Raw genomic sequence first — 24,830 nt, forward strand, 5'->3', positions numbered from 1 at the left:
ACTGTTTATTCTTACTACCTAAAGGCTTCCAAGAGCCCTACCTTAGAAACAAGGCCTGGTTTCCAACTGTCACCAATCTAAGCAGGAGGAGTGTGGTGCTCATATTACATATGTAGAAAACTACTAGGAAGGCCATGTGGTGCCCTCAGTCAAGACAAACCAATCCACACAATTAGCTAAAGGGCAGTAATCAAGCTTATTACTTGAAGTCATCTATGGGACAAAAAAAAAAAGAAAAAATCCACCAGCAATGGCCTTTTCCCATAACCAAGCCATTACCTGCACTTTATTCAATGGTAAACATGGTCATGTGAACAAAAAAACCCCATGAACAAAATCATCTAGTTAGGAAGCAACAGGGAGGATTGTTTCACCTTGAGCTGTTTTCCTATCTCTATGGGTACATCGCTTTGAAACCTAGATTAAATACCTTCCCTTTGTTCCCTGTTCACATCTGAAAGTAGTGATTTATGTGGCAGGACCATGATATAGAGAGAGATAGGCACAGCAACTATTCTTGATGAGGCTACTCCTGTTTGGGTGATATCAGAGGGCACAGAAATGGCTGCATCCAACTGGAAGCAAGAAACACTTAAACTGTGTTGGGGCTGGGACTTCTTGGCTGAATTACTCATCAGGTGCATGCAAATCAATGGAGACCTGCAGCAGTATTGGAGACTTCAGAATTTGCAAAGAAAAAAAAGGGTGGATTCCACAATCTTCACTTTCAGACTATACTGATGACGTTGATCGAAGCTCATGTGGCATGCATGCCACAGTTCAGGTAGGACGACAACTGCTTCATGACACAAGTAAAAGTTGCACCCAGTCATAATTGTGCACTCAACAGGGAAGCCATGTTGTAGGACATGCATAAATTAAGTGAGCATATTTGTCTAATTATTTAGTTTGCATATTATACTGTTTATGATCTTGCATAATTTAGGTTTTGCTAAGTAGCTATGCAAGGCTCGTTTTCCAGTCCCTCAAAATGTTATCCAGTCTCCCCTCATATCTTGCAAGAGATTTCAGCAGACATTAACTACCTGCGCAGTTTGAAAGAGATTTTGGAGGCTAGAAAGTTGAACAAACATGGCACAATATAGAAATCTCAAACCGAGTTCCTCATGAAGCAGTCCCCACTCAGGAACACGTGGTTCATACATGCCCTGGGCTTTCGCTTTAGGTCTCTAACTAAAAAAAGAGGTTGGGTTTGACATGACAATATCTGGCTCCAGACTGGAAAAATATATGCTGTTTTAATATTCATAATCTACTTAAGAAAAAAAATAGACTTCATGGCAGGCTGCTTGGAAATATCTGTGCAGATTTAACACTGGAGATATGTAGAAAAATATTAGACCACCACAAATGACCAGTCTGTTGCACTATTTTACTTCCCTCCCCCAATTCAGTATAAAAACACCACAAATTAGTACGGAGAATATGTACACATAATTACAATTTACAATTAACACACACACAAAAAAATCTTAGTGCAAAAAACAAAGTTATCCAACAAAACTTAAGAACACTGTTATATAAACATATGTAAAATCAGAACCCTTTTGGAATAAGACATTTGCAATTTATTGAAATTATGCATCAATATCATTAGTCTTTCTGCTTCATATTGAACTGATTTCAAATGCAACTATTTCCAAAGCAAAATAAAAATTTAGAAAACCTTGCAAGAGGTTTATGGCAAACATGCTCACTTCTTTTTTCCACTTTCTTGCCCTCCCCCGAAACATTTAAGCAATTAGTTCAATAGTGCAGCAATTAAGACCAACGTCACAAATATTACACATTGCACATGGTAACCTGCTGAAGGCTCAGTGTGGTTTTTTGCTGTGTTGACAAACTTGGAATGGAATGGTTTCCTTCTCCCAAACATTATTGCAGCTTAGATGCAAGGCTCTTTCACACACGGGGCTTAAAAGTCGCTCTTGCTTCACTCTGAAGTGGGACTCCAGTAGCCAGAACGCAATCACCCCCGACAACTCTAGCTAGTATTAGAGGTGATGGCAGCAACTGTATTGATCACCTGGAAAAAACCCTTCTCCCTAAGCCGCATCATCACCATAAATGGAGGCCGTGGCTCCTCCTCGTCCTTCCATCCTTCTCCGCCAGCTATTAGGTAGATGCTACACGGCACTGTCCACTCACTGAGCTGCCAAAGCAAGCAGTGATGGCTGCTACCAGCAGCTGCAAACCAACAGAAGGTGAGTGAATAGTTGCCACCATGTCTAGTGACAGCAGCTGCTCGTTCATCCATGTGGGTGCGCAGCAGCAGTGATAGGAAGAAGTTGCTGCCATGCACTTGCCTGTCCACTCAACATCACAGCCTTGCCTGAGAAGAGGTCCACTGGACAGTATCTTGCTGAAGGGTCCTCTGAAACTTGGACTGGCCCCGAGATAGTCTCAAGAGCATATTTAAGCCTCAGAATGTGAAAACAGCCACAGTTAACAGACAGATACTCAAGTGCACCAGGCAAGTATTGCAAGATGATTCACAGGACTCTTTGTGGCCTCAGCGGGATTTCGCACGGGACATGAAAGTCAGGATTCTCTGGATTCCATCCAAGCGTTCTTTCAGGGATGTCATGGCAAGAAAGGGGAGCTGAGCTCGGCTCTCAAGGGGTAAGACAGCAAGCACCCACCAGCACCAGGCAGGGCCATTGGGGTTGGCCTGGAGGAGAAGGAAGAACTAGTGGTTATTCTGACGCCTGGTGATCTGTGCCGTAAAGTGGAGAAACATTACAAGCTTGTCCTTTGCAAGGTGGAACCTGTTAGCTGAATGCAACAATCAAAGTTGATTCAAGGGATATTCTATGTACATTAGTTTTAGTTAGGTAACCATGTCAGTCTGCAGTAGAACAGCAGGATTTGAGTCTAGTGGCACCTTAGCAACAAACAAGATTTCCAGGGCATTAAGCTTTCAACAATCAAAGATCTATAAGAATGATATACTCTAGTACCCTGAAAATCTTGTTCGTCTCTCAAGTGCCACTGGATTCAAATCCTGCTGTTCTAACTGCATTAGGAGACCCTCAGCTTTTTCTAATAATTAATTTACTCTTAAGCTTTTTTCCCCACCACTGCCCAAGCAGTGTCTGTCCCACAATCAAGGAGCCACACAACACATTCTCTAGTTAAAAGGAAAGAAAAAGCTATAGAGAAAAAAACATTTTCCTCTCTATTTGCAATTGCTTTTAAAGAAACATCCTGGCTCCTTATTAAGTCCTGCATGCCCAAATGCACAAAACTAACTCCTACTGCATTAATTCCACCCTGCCCCCAACAAAACATGTCAAGTGGCATGCTAGAATAAACTCTGTCCAACCACTGAAGCATAGTACAGAAATGTTGGTCTGTGTTTGAATTGGCTAAGGACTCAAATAGCTTTTACACATGTTGGGGGGGTAGGGAGTTGAATTTCAAGAGCCCTGGAAATTTGCAACTAGAACTGCCTATGCACCAATTGCCACTCCCTCAATTCACAGGTGCTCAATCTCTACGGTTCAGAATGAACATGGCTACAGAGGCAGTAAAAGCCTTGTGCACCTTCTGCTCCCAAAGCAAAGTCTGCTCTGCCCAGGGCTTCCTAGTACCATCATGGGGCACCAAACCACAACTATGGTCTTATTTACACTAGGTTTGCCAATAGGGCCCAACCAGATGCTACCTGCAGAAGCAGCACCTAGGCAGAGTTAGCTGTTTCCCTGTTCTAAAGCTCCTCTCTGCTCTGCCCAAGTGGCTGTTCCCCTGTGGGCTTCCAAATGCAAGTTTTTCTTTTATCTCAAACTGTTTTTATTTAATTCAGTGTCAAAATTTGATCAAAGCTGGTCCAACATCCCATACCTGAGGCTCCGAATCCTTAGCAGGCATTGCGCCAAAATGACTGAGGATACGACTCTTGAGTGCCGGCTTGAGAGAATTAAACCACATGTAGGCTTGATCGTATACAGAATCATGCAAGACAATCAGCTCTGTATACTCTTCTCCTTGCACCTGGAATAAGCACGAGGTTGAGAAAATGGAAAAGGAGTTTTAAGTTGCGAACCTAAAGGAGAACCAGACACATCCCACTCTTTTCATAGCTACCAGCTGGATTCTGGAAGTCTAGCACCATAAATTCCCTTCTAAATTAGCCTACCACATAGAGTGGCCATGAGGATAAAACTAGATAATCCATCTCTGCGTTATTCTGAGATACATGGAAGAAAGTTAGCTTATCTGACTTCCTAGCAGAGTGCGGAACTGAACCCGACTCTTCTAGATTCTAATCCAACACACTCAATTTGTATTGCATGAACAGGAAAAACTGTATAATGAGTTAATTACTTTAAAGATATAACAAGAAACAAAGCTTCCTTTGGTAACAGGATACAAAACTTCATTTGGAATATTTCTCTTATGAAGAAGGCATAATGATTTTAATTTTCGGGACTTCATAGATGCTTAATATATTGTCTTCTTAATTTATGATTTACTGCAATGACCATCCTAGTTTGAATTGTACTAGTGATTCATTTGTACTTTCAATATTAATAATAATAATATTCAATTTATACACCACCCTTCAGAACAACTTAACACGTACTCAAGAGCAGTTTACAAAGTGTGTTATTATTATCCTCACAGCAATCACCCTGAGGTGGGTGGAGCTGAGAGAGCTCCGAGAAGCTGTGACTGACCCAAGGTCACCCAGCTGGCTTTAAGCAGAGGAGTGGGGAATCAAACCCATGTCTCCAGATTAGAGTCCTGCTGCTCTTAACCACTACACCAAATTGCATAGTCAATGGAGTTCACATACATCATTTCATTAATTCTTACGACCTTTAAAAGTAGGCCAATGTCCCCCACACTGCAATGGAGTGGGGTGGAAACAAAGACCAAGAGACAGGGCTGATGCCAGAGAGAAACCAGCAACCTCCCTGATCTTTCTTTTAGCAAAGTATTGCACCAACCCTCAAATAAACAACATTCAAATTAGTTCCAGAGATTCAGCTTCTGGTTTTGAATTGGTGCTGACCAAATTGCCTCCCCTCCTATGGATAATATCAAATAAAAACTCACTGCCTGATCTTCAATGTATTCAATATCAGCTGTATTGTATCCATCACGCTGGCTGTGCTGTATCACTTTGAACCTCCTCTTCCCGATACTGTCAACAACAGAGCGGCCATCAGCAAAGAACTCCACATTTCTTATCTCCAACATACAGCCATAATCTGCAAATCTGTTTACCAAGGGAAAAGCAACAGGGTTTATTTTTTTCAAGCAGCAGTTCTCAAGGCTAATGACAGAGTCATTCTATTACAGAAACATCTCACAGGGTCAGTTATGGCCACCTGTAAATCTGAATTATTTTTTCTATTGTTTGGGTGTGCATACTAAGTAGCAGTAGTTTTCAAAAATAGAACTTCAAGATCACCACTGCAAATTGATCAGGCCGTAATTCTTAATTGAATTAAACAAATGCTTCATTTTTTTAAAAGAGAAGGATCGCTGCTAGGGGACCCCTCTGCTTTTCTACCCTACTTTACATTAAACTATGAACCCCAAACATTCCATGGTCTCTCAGGGTGAGTAACTACTTTATGGGTTGGATCCTGCCTAGAATTTCCACCCCTCTGTGTGTATGTGTGTGGGGTGCATTTTCCTGATTCCCTCCCCCATTCCCCAGGAGAAGCATTTCAGGGGTATTTGGGGCTGCAGAGTGAGGAAAGGGAGGCAGCGACGTCATGCCTTCCATCCACGGGAATTACAGGCGGGATCCAATTTCATATAAAGATTATAAAAATCCAGAGAAAAACTGTATGCAAAACAAAGTACATAACGAGGACTAACTGGGCAATGTTTTAGCTCCAATGGAAATTTTGCTGTAGATTAGTTTATATATTCTACATGCTGAGCAGCCCACAGACGCTGCATGGTCCCTACCTATTAGTACTGTAAATGAAAGCTCCTGTATGTAAGAAGTGGTTGCATGACTCAGTCTTCAAACTGAGTGCTTCATCTATCAAGCTCCCTTTCATATAGAAATGGTCTGCATGTATTTGATTTTTAAACAATGAATTAACCCTCAGAGGCTGGAGGCATAGCATACAAGGATCAGTATCAGCTTTTGTTGTAAAAATATATTCAGGATACAGTCCTCAAAATTACTATGAAAATTTTGAAACTGTGTTCAGTATCTACAGCTTACATTTTTTATCTGAATGGATGGTGTTGGACAAACCAAGTGTTTACATGTTTGAGAAGTCTAGCGACATAGCATCTGCCGCAACACATCTTTAGCATCTACAATCTAGGTGACAACACTGCATGCATTCACAGCTGAATTTTTTTTTTAATCCTCTAAATTCTGCACATGCTACTTTGCAACTAGGAATATTGACTTTGCAGCATGAGCTAGCAGTGTTAAAACCTCCAGTGTAATGGGGCTATGCAAACAGACTTTATTAACCAAACATGTTGTTAAGGATTGGAATGACCCTTTGGGATACTGGCTGTCAACGTTATGGATCAAAGGTATTGAGGATCATAAGAGAGGAAGGCCTGAGGCAACAGCCAGCTTTTATTTCATTTAGACCCCACTGTTCTCCACAATAGGCACCAAGTTGGTTTACACTGTTCTCCTTCATCAACAACAATGACCCTGTGAAGTAGGTTAGGCTGACAGTATGTGACTGATCCAAGGTCACCCAACAAGCTTCCATGGCAGAGCGGGGAATCGAATCTGGTTCTCCCAGATTCTAGGCCAACACTTTAACCACGACATTGTGCAGGCCTTTTGACAGCACTCACCCTTTGACAGGGTCTCCGATACACATTCCAAACTGTTTGGTGCCTGTCTCCATGCATCTCCGGATCATCAGTCGATAGCATGGCTCAAAGATGTGCAGCGGGCACGGGACAGTAGGGTAGGCCATCGTGCATACAAATATGGGAACATTCTTATTCAAGCTGGAGAACAAAACCATCATATTATACTCTGAACAGGGCACAACTGATTTTTACAAATGCAGATAAGGGAAGAAGAACAGAAAAGGATCTATATTAAGAAGATATTTCAGACCTGAAAATAACTTCTGGGAAAGGGGTTTTCTAGTACTTAGTACTACATTTTGTCTGTTCACTAGATAGGAGATTTAGGGTTTGGCTGGGGAAATGACTTGGATGAGTTTTCCCATGAATGTAAAAAAAAAAAAAAAAACCACTTATTCAGAAAGACATTTGAGTGTGAAGTTATTGAATTAGAGAGCCAGTGGTGTGTAGTGGCTAGAGTGTCGGCCTAGGCTCTGGGAGGCCCAGGGCTGAATCCCTGCTCTATCATGGAAGCTCACTGAGTGACCTTGGGCCAGTCACACTCCCAGCCTAGCTTACCTCACAGGGTTGTAGGGAGAATAAAATAAAGAAAATGATGTAAGCCACTTTGAGCCCCCTTTGGGGAGAAGGTGGGGTATAAATGAAGTAAACAATGGTAATGATAAAATGATAATAAAAAGGACTCATTTGAGTCAAATATTATCTCATCCATTTAAGGTGCTAAATTTGCTTAACAAAGTTTTGCAAAAGCAAAAATTGGGTTATTTGCCACAACGGTCACTGTGCTTATTTGTACACATCTGAGTTTTGTCACAGGTAAGGCCTCTTGCATCTCATGGCCTTTTGAACTCCCTAATTTACTATTTTCTCAATGGCCATGGCTGCCAACTAACGTCCCTTTGTGCAAGTGACTGTTCACAGAGCCTAGCTATGCCACAGTAAGTCCATTAGCCTTTGAGGTGCTACAAGACTCCTTATTTTGGCTGCTGCAGACTAACCTGTCTACTCTTCTGGAAATTCTTTTTGCTATCCTCATTATAAAAATCATTTACATAAGCAGCCACTGTAAAGCACCCTTATCTTTCCAACACAGAATGCAATGCAATGCAAGAACAGCTCCATTAGCTTCCCATCTCCTGAGGGCAGGAGGTCTTTGCCAGCGGCATGCTCAGGAAATAAGACTGGGTCTGGCTACAGAGAGAACATTACTCAGCATAGCTCTGTATTAGCAGCAGGCACCCTCCCCTCCAGGGCCGAATCTAAAGGCAAGACTTCCTCAAAGCCAGCCTTGCAAACTTCTGCCCTTCCTGAACTGTGCAGGGTTAATTCTGTAACAGAATTTTTCCTAATTCCTCAAAAGGGTGAAGAATTAAATAGTGGTGGAGTTGGGAATAGGGAGAATCATCTCATGGCAACAACCTACTTGGAAAGTTCAGCAATTTCCTCTTCGTGAAGCTTTCTCCGTTCAGTGAGTTCATCAGGGAGGTATTTTGCAATTAATTCTTCCATCAGCACAGTTTTACAGTGCCTCCTCATTGCCAAGCACTGAAAAACAAATGGCATCTCTCTCAGGCACAGGTTCGGCAATGGAAGTCCCCCCTCCCATAAAAAAAAACTTCAGCATTGCGATTTGTTCTCATAACTACTGGATCACTGGGGCTGGTGATACAAGGCTCTTCTGAGAGCCAAGCTACAAGTGATGCCTGACACAGGTTGGACACTTGTCAGCTTCCCTCAAGTTTTGATGGGAAATGTAGGTGTCCTGGTCTTGCAGCTTGGCTCTCCAACTGCTGTCCAATGGACTTTTCAACTGTCAGTTGTCCAACATTCCGCCAAGCTGCCTACATTTCCCATCAAAACTTGAGGGAAGCTGACAAGTGTCCAACCTGTCTCACTCCTTAGCCCCCACAGTCTTACACCTGGCAGTCAACAGTTTGGGGACAAAAAGGGCCTGCCAGGCTAAAGTTCATCTTCACTTCACCCACCCCTGACTTTGGCCATCAGATCAAACAATGCAATTGTAACAGTGGTGAATCATTCGATGCTTTTTGAAGATACAAGGGGAGGGGAAACACAATAAAGGCAACATGCCAGGAACCTGTATACTTTTTTCAAAGAGAAAATAAGCAAACAAGCCGTGAAATCTAACTGATAAATGTTTCTGTTATAATTCAATCAAATTTATAGCATATATATGTGTGACGGGAAGCCAGCAATCTGCCCGTTTCATCTCTTCATCCTGGCAGTCGTTATATCACAGTCCAAGCATATACACTTCCACTAGTCACTCAATTTCTTGCCTTTAGCATCTGCCTTCCATTTTGATGCATGTAAAAATGTGTCAAAATGGAAGGCAGATGCTAAAGGCAAGAAAGGCTTCCCGTCACAGTTGTGTATCATTTCTTCTTTGCCGCCTCTCATTGTTTCATTGCATGAGACCATATACACCGTTTCTCCAAAAGAAATTTATTGCATTGAAGACCTTCTTGCATCGTCATACTACAAACCTACCGGGACTTTGGTGATTACTGTATAGACCACAGGTCAATTTTAGGCACGAGCACTTTAATACTGCACAAGAATTTTTGCTGAATTATATTTATATGATGCCTTGCCCTTTGTAATCATCCACCCTGTATATATATATATATATTGTTTCTCTTGTTCAAGTTGATTATAATATTGCTATAAATTTGATTCAATTATAACAGAAACATTTATCAGTTAGATTTCACGGCTTGTTTGCTTATTTTCTCTGTATATTACCGTGATACTCTCTATTTGCTTACTACTTTTTTCAAAGACCAGATAGCAACTCCAGGAAGTAATTTGAAGGGAAAACCTTTGGGGACCTCCATCACTGTTATTTACCAATTTTAAAGGCTCAAGAGTTCCCACTATTTGTCTAGATCCAGAGGAGTTAGTTGTGCTAGTCTGTAGTTGCCATCTGACAAAGAGAGCTGTGGTTTTCGAAAGCTTATGCTACACTAAAGTTGGTTAGTCTTAAAGGTGCTACTGGACTCTTTACTATTTTGCACCATTTGCCTAGTTTGCCTTCTAAAAAAAATACTGAATTTCTTAGGATCAAAACCAAGTTTCTAGCTCTCGTGACTGCAGAAGATAATATGCCTCTTGATAACTAAATTATGCTGTCTTTTATTCCCATGAAGAATAAAAACAGATTTGGAAACTTCAGCACAGTGTGAAATCTTCCGGCTCTTGTATGAGTGAGACAGGAAGCTAGCTCTATAGCACCAGAAAAAGGAGGTTTCCCACATTATTATTTTCCACATACCCCTCCCAAACGACCCATGCCACATGTATGCAAAAACAAATGCATGAAAGACAAACAAATCTTGCCTTACCTCCGAGAGCCCTTCTTTGCACAGGGGGCATTTAGGATTGTGATCTAGGCATCTTTCAAGGCATTTCAGGCAGAAAGTGTGTCCACAGGGGGTGGTGACGGGTTCGTAGAAGAGCCTGGAACACAGAATTTTTTGGGCAGGGGGGGACAGAGTCACTATCTTACATTAAGAGTAATGGATAAAGTAGGAATTCATTGCAACTTTCATTTGTAATTTACCCTCCATCTCCTTTATCTGCATGGAGAAGTTCGAAACATCCCTCCAAAGAGTCGAAATATCAGGAACATTCAGTCCCAGGTGTGGACTGAAATTATCTGTCAACTAGGCATCCAGTTATCTACACAGAAAGCTGGTTCTGAACATCTGGTCATGCTCTGACTAAGGGACAGAACCCAGGACGGGCCTGCCTTGTCAATTAATCCTATTTCTATGGTCCGATTTTCAACATTTGGGTTTGGTAGAGGTAATAGCTTAAGCTCTTCCATCACACCTTCTCCACATAAGTGACTGGCAACCATTCAGTTGCTGGGGGGAAGTAAGGGAGTTGGGGGGGGCACTGGTGTTGCAGTAAGGGAGCTCCCACACTGGTGGCCCACTCCTCACAGACAGGGATCTTACAGAAGGGTACAATGTGTATGTCCCCCCACAACAGACAGTTTGTTAATCTTGGGAGGTAGGAATAATGCAGTTATGTGCATTTTAAGCAGATGTAAATTACAGGCAGCTTATTTACCCTACGGGTTCTCTCCTCCTCAGGTCATTTCCCAATCTTCTTCATGTGTGAAGACGAGGATGGAGGGGTGGGATAGGATTCAGGGCCTCACAGGATTCTAGGCATGTCATATTTAAAAAGATCGCCTCAGTGGCTATCTGAGCCCAGATGGTCATGTGCCCCAGCCATCGCCTTTCAGAAAGGCCTGACGTGCGTTAGGTGTGCTTGTAGACTGTGGAACTTGGTGTCTTCAGTTGTGCCACCCAAACACCAAGATTTACATGGATACAGATTCTCCAAGCAGGCCAGAGGACAAGAGAGAACGCTTAGGTGACAGAATTGGCAGCTATTGCTAAAAAATGTTCGAAAGATACACTCCTTGGTCACCACAGGTGTTCTGCGGGCATTACTGCTCACGGCTCATTCACTAACTGGATGTAGGTCAGTTATAGCTGATACTAAGGCAGCCAAATAGGTTAATAGCAGCTTCTGTTAATTAGTGGGTAGGTCACTGGGTTACTGGTTCAAGGTTACCAATCTGCAGGCGTCTCTGCATTATGTAACAGGCAACAACAATTAATGCGTGAAGATGCTTTATATAGAATCAAACCAGTGGCCTATCAAGGTCAGTACTGTTTACCTAGAATGACAACAGTTCTCTAGAGTCTCGGGTCAGATGTCTTTCGCACCACCTACCACCACCTAATCCTTTTAATGCTAAGAATAGAACTTGAGACCTTCTGCAGGCAAAGCAGAAGCTCCACCACTTAGCCTAAACTCCTTCACAATGAATATGAACCTATGCCAGAAGTTAAGAGGTTTATAATCATGCCAAATCCATGCACAGATAAACAGAAACACAGGCTTCTGCCCACTGAGTAGTTTATCACAACATTCGCTTCCAGGCAACTCGCAGACCTCAGATTCCCCCCGCCCCCAGTTCTATCCCTTCAAAGTACAAATTCCTCTTCCAACCTTAACAGCAGCAGTGACACCTCTGTAGCTAATGTTAACCGTAGTTGCATCTTAAACCAAGATCAGATCACAGGTTTTCAGACAGGAGAGTATTACACCTTTATTTGCCCACCCACAAAAAATAATGGATACCTCATGCACAAGGAGCACTCCAGGTCAGAAGGGTCTACAAATTCAAAGAGGACACAGTTCCCAGCACTGGACTCTTTTTCATCACTTGGGTCTGTTTAAAAAGACAACACAACAAACAGAAGAGCGAAAGATAAGTCACAGAACCAGAAAGAGTGAACACTGGCTCTAAACACTATGCAAAGTGTTACAGGAATCTGAATTACTCAACATTCAGATCTCTCTAAAAAACGGCTAGTTCGTTATTTTGGAAAAGTCATCATGGCTGAAAATGCAAGATGTTAATATTTTGATGTCTTATTTTATCCAGCAATGCCATGTCCATGCAGGCATTTAATCCAAGAGCCAATTCACACTTTGTATGTGCGAGGGTGGATAGGAGTGGAATAGTGGCTTTTGAACTGTACTACTTCAGACTGCAGAGGACGGTTCTACCACCTTGTTCTACACTTCGTGAAGACGGGCTCTAAATCTCTTTTCTCATTTCAACTCCATTATGAATTTAATTGCTTTTGTAAATGGGGCTGCATTTTCTTGAACAAATGTAAGCCCTCCACTCAGCAACAGTAACCCCAAGGAACTAACTGAAAGACCACATAAAGGTGTATCCTTCTGAAAACATTCTTGAAAGTAAGTGTCCACTATTGGGTTCTCTTTTTTAAAACTCAGCTGTTCAGAGGAAAGAATATCTGAAACGGAATTAAATATCTTACCCCTTTTCACAATTTTGCTAGGCACATTGGCATCTGGGGGCTCTTCAGTGCAGTGCTTTCTCTTTAATAGTCGGCATTTCTCAGAAATAAGAACAGCAGGTTCTGGTACTGAGGCATGCTTTTCCTTGTCATTCACAGGGCCCTTTTCGCCCTCTGTCCCTGGGGTGGGTTTTCCCGAACTGCCACAGTCCACCCCTTCTTGATCCTCAGCAAGACACTTGTTGGGTTCTAGATTGACCTGCATGAAAAACAGATTATTTTTTCAAAATTGCAAGTCATCAATAAGGACATTTTTCACAACATTGTTAGTAAAAGTTGGAACTCCCCCTTCCCCGAAGATAGTTCCAGGCAGCTAGCTGTGTTAGTCTGTAGTAGAAGAGCAAGATTTGGATCCAGCAGCACCTTAAAGACCAATCAGATTTCTAGGAGAAACTTTCAAGAGTCAAAGCTCCCTTTCCCCAAGTTCACTACTTTGAGATATTGTGCTCAGTTTTAACAAAGGCCATTACACAACTGCTGTTTTTGTGCCAGCACCGCTATTATCATTTAGACCCACACCCAGATTTCACGTTGGCATTACATGACCATAGGGTTGCCAGTGTCCAAGTGGTGGCTGGAGATCTCCCGGAATTACAAGTGACCCCCAGGTAACAGAGATCAGTTCCCTCGAGAAAATGGCTGCTGTGGAGGGCGGACGTTATGGCATTATACCATTCTGAGCCCCCTTCCTTCTCCAAACCCTGCCCTCTCCAGGCTCCACCCCCAAAATCTCCAGGAATTTCCTGACCTGGACCTGGCAACCGTGCCTGATCAAGAGCTAGAAGCCGTAACAGGGCTATGCATATGAAGGGATGGAATTATGCAGACTGGACAGGCTCGATACCCAATAGCTGGTGGGGGAGAGCTGTCACTGGAGTGGATTTGGCTCCTCCTCCAGAGGTGGCTTCAAGGGCACCCCTTTCTGTTCTCCCTTTTCAGAGAGTGGCTCCCACTCACAACGAGAAGAAGAAATAAAATACTTTTATTGGGTCCAGATCAATGCCACAAGGGGACATTTACTCAGGAAGGGCAAGCTCTCTTTTTAGTCCTGACTTTGGGTGGCTCAGCCATTTATTACAAGGACACTGGGGGCATGTAATGGGTCATTCTGCAGAGTGCTCTGACACCCCCTACATCCAGCGGCAGACTGGCCATTAAGGCCACCAGGAAAAGCCCAAGTGGACTGATGGCCTGGAGGATGCCCTCCCCACGGGGCCATCCTGACTCAAAAGGAGGCAGCTGGGAGCCACTGGCACTCAGCTGTCCCTGCTTTTGCACAGGGCAGGCAGAATCCAGTTCTTCCCCCCTCCATCAGGGGGCTGGGCTCTTTTGGTTTCCTAATCTACTTCTGTAGAAAAGAGTCCAGTAGCACCTTTAAGAATAACCAACTTTACTGTAGCATAAGCTTTCGAGAATCACAGTTCTCTTCATCAGATGCATCTGACGAGGAGAACTGTGATTCTCAAAAGCTTATGCTACAGTAAAGTTGGTTAGTCTTAAAGGTGCTGCTGGACTCTTTTCTATTTTGCTACTACAGACTAACACGGCTAATTCCTCTGGATCTAATCTACTTCTGCCTCCACACTATTAAGATGAAAGACATTTGTTCCTATAATTATAATGCACATTACAACTATTCAAAACGTCACAGGCATCATCTTGGTAATCCTTACAACAGCCCTGTAAAGTAGGCCAAAAATAACCTCTCCATTACAGAGGTGGCGTTAAGGCTGAAAGAGAGAGTGGTTTGTCATGTTTGTTGCCAAACTGAGATTTGACCCAGGGACTTTGCTGCACTCAGGGTCTCACCACACGAGACAAAATACACTCGAATTACATGGGTAATTCAAATGCATTTTGTAACTGGAGTGTATTTGAGTGTAATTCGAGTGTATTTTGTCTCATATGGTTTGACCGTTAGTTCACACACAGTAACTGCACTTCTGTGTCAGAAATAAGTCTCTGCTATGACTGAAAACAAGCCAGGAAGTTTTTGGGCCTGCGTGCTCCCTCCTTCCCTCAATGTGAACTACAGTGCGGCTTAGAATTCTGATTTATAGGCAAGAAACAAACCTTGGTTTGTTCAAGTAGCAAGACTGGGAAATCTTTCATCTTGGTATAGCACATGGGGGCGGGGAGTGAAGGAAAGAAGGAATGTGCAAGCCTGGAAATTCTGGCTCACCTGCGACACCAAAACTGAGGTTTGCTCACAACCTCTGAATGCAGCCTGAGCCACTACACTGTCCCAGCCCTAATTACCACTACTGCTAGCATCCTGAGCAGCTCTGTTGGTAGATTGCCTTGACATGGGTTCTGAGTCAGGTCTCAGGAATTAAGTAAAAGTCTGTTCTTGGTTATCCTGAGCAGGTTGTACAGGAACTAGTACTTCAGAGAACACCTCCTAGCAATTTTTGAGATTAAGGTCTCACAAAGAGAAGAGCTGCTAAGCCATATCTGATTTATACCTATTCAAGCTGCTTGTTGGAGCTCACGTGGGTGAATGCTCCTCTATTTAAAAGAAACAAACCACCCTTGCACACAAAACTATCATCCCAGGCAGAAGACATGATTAGATCCCCCTTCCTGTGACATACTAGCTTTCTGTGTACAGGGAATTGGAGGGAGGTTTGGAGGATCACTCAGTTGCGCAAGCCTCAAGAAACAGGTTTGACAATTTCCAGCTGTTTGTGAGACATTGGTTAATAGGGGTGTCCTTTCTGAATCACATTCAAAATGCAATGCCTTGGATGCTGAGTTTTGAAAAAGCGCCTATGCATGAGGGTGAAGAACTGATCCCTGGTCATGTATTTTAGTAGTGAAAAGCAGCTGTGGGGAACATGTAGATGTGGCTGTACCACCAGGCAGGGGATAGTTTATTCTTTTGCCTCATGTGTTTCCCTGACCCGTAATGCTGCCCCAGGAGGCTTGTAGTCCTGAAAAAGGGGGTGAGATCTAAGGGCACAATATGGGTAGCCCAGGGCAGGCATTTCTGACTAGGGAAACGGCACAGAGTGGGGCAGGTAAGGTGTGACAAGGTTGTCTGCTTGCGGTAACGCACGTTTCACACATCAGGATTCAGTTTGGGTCCCTTGTAGGCTTTGGTTTAGAAGTATCTCTGCTTTGAGATTTTCAACAGCCATGGCCCACCAGAATGGCAAGGTCTGCCCCACTCCCATTGGATAATGGTACAAAGATGCTTCCTAAGCTGAACGGCAACAAGATTCGGTCCAACAGCAGCTTAAGATAGTTTGTAAAGACACTGCTGTAAGTGGGCAGGTTGGTGAAAGAAAGGGAGGGGTTATTTTCATAATAGAGAAGGGCAAACAGGAACCGACAGGGAGGCATTTCTAAAGCCACTCCTCTTGCCCAAGATTTGAATAATGGATTTTGCAGCAACACTCCTCATATCAAAAGGCACATAACTTCCCACTGAGGGCTGCTAAAGTTATTATCACAATCCAACAGATTCAAACAAGGCCTGCTCTGACGTCTCAGATAACCACATTTCTTCCACGCTTGATGAGACAAGAATCAATGTCTTTTATGTAATGTGTACAGCATTCAAAGTCCTTTACGTATATCATCACAATAGTCCTTTTATAGTTCTGTTGCCAGCAGGATCCCCATATTGCAGATGGGAAGACTGAGGATGAAAAGGTGTGACTTGCCAAAGGTCACCAAGTAGGTTGGTAGCAGAAGTTAAGTTGCAAACAGCACAAACAGCACTTTCCCAGATCCCAGCTCATTCTCTTAACCACTCTATCACACCCTATGGCAAAAATGATTAAACTATGAACTGTAACTGCCTCACAGCCCTCCAAATAATGCCATGAGTTTCTCCCCAAAAAGTCTCTCTCACTCACACAGTTGGCACTCCCCCCCCCCCAAGAATAAACAGGAACAAACTGTCCACCCGTCAAAAATGCATTTAAAAATACATTCACTCTTCGAACGCACAGGTCAAAAGATGAGCTTTACCTTGAGCAACCTTTGCAGGCTCTGGCTGCTGCTTCCAGATCCCACTGAATTTAAAAGGTTCCCTTTTAATCTAGAGTGACAGGACAACAACTGCAGGATATCGGGCAAATGTTCCTGAGCGTCCCCCGGCATATACGGAAATAAACTAAGGAGAAGCTGCGATATAAAACAAACAGGAACACTTCACTACTTAATTCTTCCCTTGCCATCTTGAGGGGGGAGGGAAGGAGGGGACAGGAAACGCTCACAGCTCAGTGACACAGCACGTGCCTGACACACACAAGATTCCCAGTTCAATCCCAGGCTTCTCCAGCAGATCCTAGCCAGGTGCATACCAAAGACAATGAAAATCATCGGGCCAGTGTTATCAGCTGAAAAGTAATGGCCGCTAGCCAGTTCATAAACTCAACCATGTTTGGCTTGCATGGCTCGGCAGTGCCCCAGGGTCAGGGGCAGAGAAAGAAAGGTCTTCTCCAGCATCTGCTAACAAGAGATTCTATAACTGGAGACAGTGACATGGAACCAGGGACCTTCTATATGCAAGCCATATATTATTCCAATGAACCATTACTTCTCTCTGAACCCTAGGCCGACCTCTATTTAGCAGTCTCCCAAACAGGTGCCTAATGCCCACCCCCCACCCACCCCCGGCTTCTTTAACATGCTCTTCATGTGGGATCCATCTGTAGGATTCAAGCCTTCTAGGTCAACTGCAATTTGTGCTAAGCACTGGGGCATGATGAACTCATCTTTATGTTTACATTTCGAATGCTTCATTAAAGCAGAGGCTCCATCACCAGTGCACAAATGTCCCTGGCGAGAATCAATCGAGTTCATTGTATTTTACATGAAAGTTCTGTAGCCCAGATGCTGACATGCTAATTCTGCTAACAAGAAGCCTACTTTTATCATTCATGGTTGGCAACAAATAACCTCCTCTAAACAATGCACTGTTACATAAGACTGCAGAAACAATTCATATGCAGTTTCTTGCCCGGGAACACCAAAAGCACTAATACGCCAACACAACATGATGGCACAAGGCTACAGGTGACAGCAGGGTGGGGCGGGAGGAATACAGAACATGCCAGCAAATGAGAAAGGCATATATGCTTTTATCCTTTGTGTTATCAGGAACAACCCCTACCCAGCCAAACCTTATGAAACCAGACACAGAACTGCTGTAAGGGTTGGTAGAAGGAAGGTGGGAAAGGCATGTTGGTGATGTCACAAGCACTAGCCAACAGGCATCTCCTACATCCAGTTTTCCCTGATATACTCTGAATCATACCAAAAACTTGCTGAACCAGTTTCTCAAAGTTCAGTTCAGTATAGAAAAAAGCATGTGTGTTTGTATTTATTTTAAGGGCAGTGATTATATCAACTTGTGTCTACTGCTAAAAACCCATTTTAATATGGTTGCGATAAGAAAGTTGGGACTATAAGCGTTGGCTAGAACCTGTGCCAAGATATGCCTCTAATCCAATCCCTAGAGCAGCTTTAAAAAATGTTTTCTTAAAAAGATAAACAAAGCTAAAATATAAAATGGGAAAAAATATACACATAACCTGTGAAAACACAAAAGGTAAGAAGCAGGGCATGGAGGCAAGACTGATGGCTGAACCCTCGGATACACGAGTCTGGCATGCAAACTAGGAAGTTAAGAAGCAGCCAACCTCACATCATGGCCCCCCCCCCCCATTATTGCCTCTTTTTAAATGTTATATCCATTTTTCCTAAAAAACAGGATAGTGGCTGCCATACAAAAGTGATATAAGTGATATTGCCACATTGGTCACTCAGCTGTATGACTTGGGAACTCCAGAGCAATGGCGTCTAGACAGGTGATGCTCCATTCAGAGACTAGCCACAGATAGACAGACAGAGAACTCACCCGCTGAGCCTCCAATCTGGCCGTTCTGTTCCCTACATCCACAGCAAGGCAAAACAAGAATTCGTGTAAAGCTTCTTCAGTCTTCCCAAGGTTAGCAAGAGCTTGCCCCTTCCGTAAATGACCCTGCAAGATGAAAGAAAGAGCAACTGGCTTTATTGTCTGTGAATTCCATCCAAATCTCAGCCATCCTGGGCTGAAGGGGAACATTGTACTGCTGTGTTGACGTGGTGCAGCAAGCAGCACTTTCAAATTGGACCATAACAGACCTGGGTCCGAACTTACACTCAGCTGGCTCTCCGTGGGTAGTTCTGGGTAAATAACAGCCTCTCCACCGTAGCCTACCTCATAGGGCAGTTATGAGCACAAAGTATATTAAGAGCAGCACTACACCTTTCTAATACCATTCAAGTCAATGGACTTAGAAAGAAGAGTGTATCTCTGCTTATGACGGCACCATTAAATTACAGAATTTTCCCTCCTTATAAAGATGGAGAAGGAACAATTCTTTTATAGACACAAACACAGTCATGCATACCCAGAAATAAAAACTAATTCAACTGAGCCGAGAGACCGTGATTATGAGTCATTGGAAACTGGGCTAAATACCATCATACTTCCAGCAGGACGCTTTCAGTAAGATTGCCACCTTGGTTTTATTTGTTTTGGAAAGGTGGATGCGTTATATAAACTATTCACTGAAGAGTATTATAGATATGACTTTAAAAGCCAAATTGCATTTGAAGCAGTTGGGATCTCTTCGCCCCACAAAACTCACATGGAGTTTTCAGAGAGCTCCAGGTTGGAATCCCCAACTCTGCCATGGAAGCTAGCTGGGTGACCTTGGGCAAATCCCACACACTCAGCGTCACCTTCCCCACAGGGCTGTTGTGAGAATAAAAGGAGGAGAGCAGAACTGTGTAAGTTGCTTCAGCTCTCCACTGGGGAGAAAGACTGGAATGCAAAGGCTCGGTCCAGAAGAACAGACGGCAGTAGCAGTAAACAATGAAATACACTTGGCAAACTGTATATGATCAGAGCAGCTCTTGTTTCTGCTTAATCCCAACCACCTCCCCGGAACTCACCTTCAACCAGTATGGCTGGAGTCTGCAGGCCATTTCTGCATCATGCAAGGCTTCTTCGCAACATTTCAAAGTAGAATTAATCTGGGACCGGTTGCTATATAACAAATGATCATTGGGGGCTGTAAGTAATGGAAACAGTGACTCAGTACAACTATTAATTAAAACTATTGATGTCTGCTCATATCCTTCAGAATCACCTCCTTACTTAAATGTCTTGAGAACATCCATTATTTAAGTTTAAAATTAGCTACTGCACTCTCTCTGGGGAGTTGCCACTGAGAGCGCCATCACATTAGTCTTACACAAGCACTTCCAAGTGTTGCATAAAACGCAAAGAGCAGCAAATCACAGAAAGAGCTGCCAGATCACAAGAGCATCGTGTTCCTGGAAACTGGTGGAAAATATTCAAGGTTTTCATAACTGCATGGTGTGTGGGGGGGGGGGGATACATAGTCGAGGCTGATAGTTAAACCAGGAACTCCTGGTTTACAGACACACACAGCCACTTTTCAAAAAAAGTTTCATAAATAAGCATCATATGATATGAATCCTTCACATACCCATTTTCTTATAACCAGTTCAAAAGCATAATATTCAAAGGGTTAATGAAACAAATCACTTTCTTCTATACACATTTGAACCATCCAATTCTACCCTGGGTGATCACAAATCTGGAGTAAACTAAGACCTTATTATAAAACTGCTTTTTGTTTCGCAAACATTTAAAAATAGAAGACTGCAGCAATAATTAGTAACTAACAACACGTTACAACTCAGAATTCAGGCAATCTGTTTCTACATTGCTAATGATTATCCCGTACAGCATTATGAAATTAAACAGTGAGCTTTTATAAAGTTTTATGCTACTGTACTGCCCCTGTCTGGTGAATGGCACCAGTATCTTGGTGCTTACTATTACAAGAAGAAAAATGCAAGGACTTCAGGGGAAAGAACATTTCACAGCTTCTGACAAGAGAGCAGTAATGTGGAACTATTAGTTAATCAGATCAGGTTAAAGGTATTTCCCCCAGGTCTCTACATTCATCTTATATGCTGTATGTATGTTGTTTTAAGTTACAGGATTTTCCCTTCTTCTTGAAGAGGGGAAGAAGCACTCTTTGCAAGCAAAATTCACCTTGAGAAATAAAAAAAAACTCTAAATCCCATTAAGTCAGAGACTGGCAGTGAATCACTGTCAGTAGGGTGAAATAAGATCAAGCCTCCAGTAGGATACTTTCAGAAACACGACCCGTTTCTCTGTCACTTCCCTCGTTACACAACCATGGGGGGGGGGGAGCAGGGATCTGAGTCCAAGCTATCACGCTTATGCAACAATACTGTTCTGCTGACCTACTTTCACTTTGGACCAAACAAACAGATTTTTGTGAAAGTCCAAGAGAAAGGGCATGGTGTTTCATAGGTGGGGGAGAAGGATGGTATCTGAAAAATCAAGCCACTTCACTGGTTCGTTTCCCCTGCTGATTTACTTTATCCTGCTAATAAACAAAAGGCAGGTGTGGGTCCAGCTGAACATACACTGGCTGGCTATCAACCTGAGCTTGCTGGGAACTAACAAAATGAACCTGCGGGAGGAAATCCATCAGGTCCATCCATCTGATCAGCACCCCAGCAACACAAATATGTTATTCTGCCTTGGCACGTCTGTTCTGCTTTCTACTAACCATAGAAACAGCCAGCCCATATAGACAACTAATTTCCCCAAGTTAATACAGACCAGCAGGTACTTCTTGAAAAGCCAAGGAGTGAGGAAAGCCTCTTTTCCTAGCTTTTTATTATTTAGGATATTATATGCCACCTGTCCAGAGTCCTGCTCAAGGCAGCTTACAAGTAAAAGCGACACAATACAATCATAAACCTTCATTATAAAAACAAAACAAGCCATTTCAACAGCGTGAAGGAAGGCTTTACCCCATTTCAGTTGCAAAGATGCAGTAAAATTACTGTCTCTATAGGCTATCCTCCGCCCTCAAGTAGACTATACAGGACTCCTCTGCACTTGCAACATATTATGCAGGAATCTTGTGGCTCCTTAAAGACTAACACATTTTTATTTTAGCATGAACCACCTTCCTGGTCTAGAATCCACAAAACAAGGAGCCACAAGACCCCTGGCTGTTTGTGATACAACTTTTAATTCAGCTGGCCCTCTGGAGAGTCCCACCCCCCCCCCCTTTTAAAAAAAGAAAAGCAGGTAAAGTCTCATCTGCCAAGGTTCTGCCTCTCGAAACAGAAGCAAGGTTATCTCTGCGTGGCTTGGGCAAGTCTAAAAAGTTTTTAAAGAACAAGTTCTGCAGGACAGGCTTTGACACCTGCCGCCTTCTACATAGGAGCACAGATCAAACGGCACAGAGATAATTTCAGGTGGGCAGCCGCGCTGGTCTGTAGCAGAAGGGAAGGACTGGAGTCCAGTTGCCCCTTAGAAACTCTAGTTGGTCTCTAAGGTGCGGCTGGACGCGAACCTTGCTCATCACAGGGATCAGCTTGACAAAGAAGAACACCAATTCTTCACCTCCCAGCTCCGAGTCAGGGAACGAGAGAAGTACGCCCTGCACGTGTGAACCCGCCGAACAGAAAAATCCCCGCAGCGGCGGCGAGGCGCCGAGCCATCATTCAGGGCTGCCCCGCATCAGTTCGCGCTCGAGTTACCTAAGCAGACCGCTTCGTTGTACTTCTGAAGGGCCGCCTGCAGCTTGCGCTCCTTGTACAAGCGGTTCCCTTCGTGGCGGAGCTGCGACGCCTTCACCTGGCGAGGGAACCATTTGGCCAGCAAGTTGCTCAGGACGACGTTGACCCGCAGCCGGCGCGCCCCGCTCTCGCCCGCCGGGCAGAAGCCGCACGCCGCCGCCTTCTCGCGGTCCCGCTCCAGGCAGCGCTTGCAAAAGGTGTGGCCGCAGAGCAGCGAGACGGGCTCGCAGAGGAAGCCCTGGCACTTGCGGCACCCCAAGCCCTCCCACTCCCGCTCCCACTCGCGGCCAGAGGTCGGCGGCCGGGCGCGGCCTTCGCTGCCGCGCACGCTCCGCGCCAGACAGGTCACCAGCTCGCCCAGCTGCTCGGCCCGCAGCTGCGTGTGGCGGGAGGCCAGCTGGTAGAGCCGCAGCGCCTCGGGCAGCCGCCCGCCCTGGGCCAGCGCGTCGGCCCGCTGGAGCAGCCCCTGCCACTCGGGCGGACGCATCCCCAAGCTCTGCGCCTCGGCGGCGCGGCGCGGCTCCTCTGCCTCCTGGCGCGGCGAGCTCATGGCTCTAGCGGGCGGGGGCGCGGCTGAGGCTGCCGGGCCAGCTTGGCCTGGCCGGCCGCGTCTCGCTCTCGGCCACGCCTTCGCTGCCGCGCCGCGCCCGCCGCTCCATCCCGCCGGCTCTGGGTGGCCAAAGCACCTCATCGAGCTACCTTCGCGCGGCAAAGAGTTATATAAAGGCGGCCCATGTGATCCCCCCCGCCGCGGCCGCTCATTGGGCAGCGCCCGGCTGGCTGGTTACAAAACCCTGCGAGTTTTGTAACGGGCGCCTGCAAGTTCGGACCGGGGGGGGGGGGGGGCGCGGCGCTACCCCAGGCAGTCCTCGCGCTCGGGTCGCGCGGGGTGGGGGGAGAGGGGGCGGCTAGTTTCTTGCTTCGTGCTCTGTCTTCTCAGGGACGGGGAGGGCGAGTTGGCGGCGCTGCTCTCGCTCCCCCCGCGCCTTGCCGTGCTGCCATTGGGGTGGGCGAGGGCTGCGGAGGGGCGGCCAATTGCTCGCCTTAGACGCGGAAAGCAGCCGCAGAGTTCAACTGGCCCGGGTTGACCCCTCTGTGCACCCGTCCCGACCTCTTCCTACTGCGGGTGTCAAGATCATTGCAATATTATAGCTATTTTGTTTCCAGATTTGGAACAATGGAACCCCCAGGGTGGAATCGGGAGATGGGGTTTTTCCTGCCATCGCAGATGCTAATTTTCTGCACTTTGCACCCCTACTCTGTCCAGCTGGTTATATCATGTATTATACCTAACTTCCTGACACTCTAATTCGCAATACTCCTCCCATCCCCTGCTTGGATTATCAAGACTCCCACTCCTGATATATCTGACCAAGAGTTTTGATTCTCCAAAGCTCGTACCCGGGAAATCTCGTTGTTTTGTAAGGTACTACTGGATTCCAACCTTGCACTTCCATTCCATTGCAAATCTCTCCTCGCCTCGGGAATTTCTGCCTCTGGGCTCGGGCGCCCAGCGCCAGGGTTGGAGGGCCAGTTGTGCTAGATCCCTCCATGACATTCACGAACGCTTGAGCCCGTTTTATAAACTGATACTTTACAATACCCCAGTAGCTCCGCGGATGGCAGCGTAGCTTATTTGCACAGCCCGCCTTTCCTCTGGCACGACTGCATCCCAGATTCTGTTTCTTGGTCACGCTGGAGGCGTGACTGCGTGTCTGGGCGAGCCGGCAGGGAATCTCGGGGGGGCGGGGCGGGGCTGGTTTGTCTTCCATCTGTTTATGCTTGGCAGACGGGGGCGTTGCAAAGACAGAGCGGTTGTTGTTTTGTAAGCCGCTTTTGGAACGGCTTCGGTGAAAAACGAGTTATAAATCTCCCGAATAAGCAGGCGTTGTTGGCAAAGGGGAGGAGACAAGGGTGGTTTGGAAAGGTCTCGAGGTGAAACGCACGAAGGTTTTGTGACTCTGAGGTTGCCGATGCTGGATGAAGCGTCAACTAGAGGAGCTGAAAGTGAAGCATGGTTGTTACGGAGCAACCGATCCGGTGTAGCTGCTTCTGAACAGAACAAAAAGGGGCAGGTGGGAGGTTAAGCATAAAGGAAGGCAGATGCTCTGGGTTACCTGGAAGGAATGAAGTGACTGGCAGCGACTAATGACTGTTCGCCTTGATGGCTCTTTCTAGATCAGGCGGACAGGGATGGAGCTGTCCACCATACAGGCAGAAATTCAATAAGCAGCTATCATATTCCGCAGTGGTCCTCGAACTCTCATCAGTTTCTGTGTGTGATCGCTGGTTGCATAAACTGCAGGGAATGCCTGTAAGGAAAGAGCAACTGACCCCCTAACCCTCAAGACTGCAGGTCTGGATGCCTTTTCTAGTTTACTTGCTAGCAAGCCCTCAATA

General features: G+C 45.0%; 1 protein-coding gene across 2 annotated transcripts; it reads right to left on the reverse strand.

Moving 5' to 3' along the window:
- Positions 1–1,372: 1,372 nt before the first annotated feature.
- LONRF3 (LON peptidase N-terminal domain and ring finger 3) lies at positions 1,373–22,984 on the reverse strand. Of its 2 annotated transcripts, XM_054996816.1 has the most exons (12): positions 22,392–22,984; positions 19,725–19,843; positions 18,643–18,765; positions 16,749–16,904; positions 12,732–12,969; positions 12,022–12,112; positions 10,203–10,317; positions 8,261–8,382; positions 6,817–6,975; positions 5,083–5,245; positions 3,865–4,014; positions 1,373–2,692 (listed from the first exon to the last, which is right to left on the reverse strand). In XM_054996816.1, the coding sequence occupies exons 1-12, from the start codon at positions 22,978–22,980 to the stop codon at positions 2,534–2,536; spliced, it is 2,184 nt and encodes a 727-aa protein (XP_054852791.1). In that variant the 5' UTR covers positions 22,981–22,984; the 3' UTR covers positions 1,373–2,533. The 2 variants fall into 2 exon arrangements, with proteins under 2 accessions (XP_054852791.1, XP_054852792.1); XM_054996817.1 differs by lacking the exon at positions 16,749–16,904.
- Positions 22,985–24,830: the final 1,846 nt, after the last annotated feature.

Source organism: Eublepharis macularius, chromosome 13 (assembly GCF_028583425.1).
Source record: "Eublepharis macularius isolate TG4126 chromosome 13, MPM_Emac_v1.0, whole genome shotgun sequence".
Lineage (NCBI taxonomy): Eukaryota > Metazoa > Chordata > Lepidosauria > Squamata > Eublepharidae > Eublepharis > Eublepharis macularius.

Coding starts and splice junctions, on each gene's coding strand:
- LONRF3 (XM_054996816.1), bottom strand. CDS start 22,980: ATGAGCTCGCCGCGCCAGGAGGCAGAGGAGCCGCGCCGCGCCGCCGAG. Junction 18,766..19,724: donor TCCAGCCATACTGGTTGAAG/GTGAGTTCCGGG, acceptor TTCATCTTGCAG/GGTCATTTACGGAAGGGGCA. Junction 5,246..6,816: donor ATCGGAGACCCTGTCAAAGG/GTGAGTGCTGTC, acceptor CTTGGTAAACAG/ATTTGCAGATTATGGCTGTA.